The sequence below is a fragment of the Herpailurus yagouaroundi genome, unplaced genomic scaffold, assembly GCF_014898765.1.
Source record: "Herpailurus yagouaroundi ecotype Mexico unplaced genomic scaffold, PumYag 65123, whole genome shotgun sequence".
In the NCBI taxonomy this organism is placed as follows: domain Eukaryota; kingdom Metazoa; phylum Chordata; class Mammalia; order Carnivora; family Felidae; genus Herpailurus; species Herpailurus yagouaroundi.
The window spans coordinates 356-1,989 of record NW_024418352.1 but is presented as its reverse complement, the minus strand read 5'-3'; the positions used below and the strand labels follow the sequence as shown (position 1 = coordinate 1,989).

Genomic DNA, 1,634 nt, shown 5'->3' with positions numbered 1-1,634 from the left:
GGCAGCCTGCGGGAGTGAGCGTGAGGGCCTGTTCCCAGGAGTCCCAGATCATCCGGATATTCGGCACCATGATCAATCAGAAGCTTCAGGACTTCGAGGAAGAGGTGAAGCCCATCGGCAACGTGGTGACCGAGGCCACGCTGGACATGTACAACACGGTGGTACAGCGCTTCCTGCCCACGCCCGCCAAGATCCACTACCTCTTCAACCTGCGGGACATCTCCAAGGTGAAGCTCCCTGGCCAGGATCGGCTTTCTCGGCTTTCCTCTCAATGCTTGGGACGGGGTCTCTTCCCTCCCGCCATCCCACCGCCCCGCCTCTTCCCCAGGTTTTCCAGGGCATGCTTCGGGCCAACAAGGACTTTCACGACACCAAGTCCAGCATCACACGGCTCTGGATCCATGAGTGTTTCAGGTGCGACGCCCGTGCCAACACCGGCCCAGGGGGCCCCTCCTCCTCCGTATGCCCCGCCCCCCCAGGGGGCCCCTCCTCCTCTGTATGCCCCGCCCCACCCCCCCACCCCCCCAGGGCCCCCCCTCCTCCGTATGCCCCGCCCCCACCCCCCAGGGGACCCCCTCCTCCGTATGTATGCCCCAGCCTCACCCCACTCCCTCCCGACAGAGTCTTCTCTGACCGGCTGGTGGATGCTGCAGACCTGGAGGCCTTCGTGGGCATCATCAGCGACAAACTTGGCTCCTTCTTTGACCTCACGTTGCATAATCTTTGTCCCAACAAACGTCCTCCCGTCTTTGGTGAGCTGGCGCCCCCGCCGCGGGCTGCGGGTGTTGGGAGGCCCCCCCGGGGGGAGGGCTGGGGCATGGGGTCCCTGGGGGAGCCTGGCCACGACCGGGCCGTGGAGATCTGAGCCCGCTTCCCGCGGCCCAGGGGACTTCATGCGGGAGCCCAAGGTGTACGAGGACCTGACAGACCTGGCTGCGCTGAAGGCGGCCATGGAGACGGCCCTCAGGGAGTACAACCTGTCCCCCGCCGTCGTCCCCATGCAGCTGGTACTCTTCCGGGAGGCTATCGAACACAGTGAGCACTTCCTCCGCCCGGCCCGGCCGCGCCCCAGCTCCCGGCGTGGGCTCTTCCCCGAGCGAGTCCGGAAGCTGCTTTCCTTTCTGGCCCCAGGTGGCCAGTGGCGATGGTGGGGCTCTTCCTCGACGACGAGGATGTGGTGTCGGGCAGACAGGGCTGCGCTCGCGGTGGACTCGCTGCCTCGGCCTCAGGCACCGGCCGCTCCCCCCCCCCCCCCCGCTTCGCGGTCCCTGTACTTCAGTTTCGGGCACCCCGGTCTCTAGGCCTCTCGCGTAGGGCCCGGTGGTCCCCCGGGGCGTCCCAGAGGCCTCACCACCCTCGTCTCCCGCCCCCCAGTCACACGGATCGTGCGGGTCATCGGGCAGCCTCGGGGCAACATGCTGTTGGTGGGCATTGGGGGCAGCGGGCGCCAGAGTCTGGCCCGCTTGGCCTCTTGCATCTGTGAGTACGCCACCTTCCAGATCGAGGTCAGCAAACATTACCGAAAGCAGGAGTTCCGAGAAGGTAGGCGTGAAAGATCCCCTGGTGACCGGGGAGCGGAGAGGTGGAAGCCGGTAGCCAGCCGTGCCAGGCGCGGGGGCGGGGGGGGGGGGGGG

At 67.3% G+C, this 1,634-nt stretch overlaps 1 protein-coding gene across 1 annotated transcript; it reads left to right on the top strand.

The window, feature by feature from the left end:
* Positions 1 to 6: 6 nt before the first annotated feature.
* Positions 7 to 1,609, top strand: LOC121024474 (dynein heavy chain 2, axonemal-like; the record flags this gene model as incomplete). The annotated part of the gene is made up of 5 exons (XM_040466709.1): positions 7 to 227; positions 329 to 414; positions 622 to 752; positions 886 to 1,035; positions 1,375 to 1,609. Coding segments are annotated over exons 1-5 (761 nt in total), but the record flags the coding sequence as incomplete, so codon positions are not given.
* Positions 1,610 to 1,634: the final 25 nt, after the last annotated feature.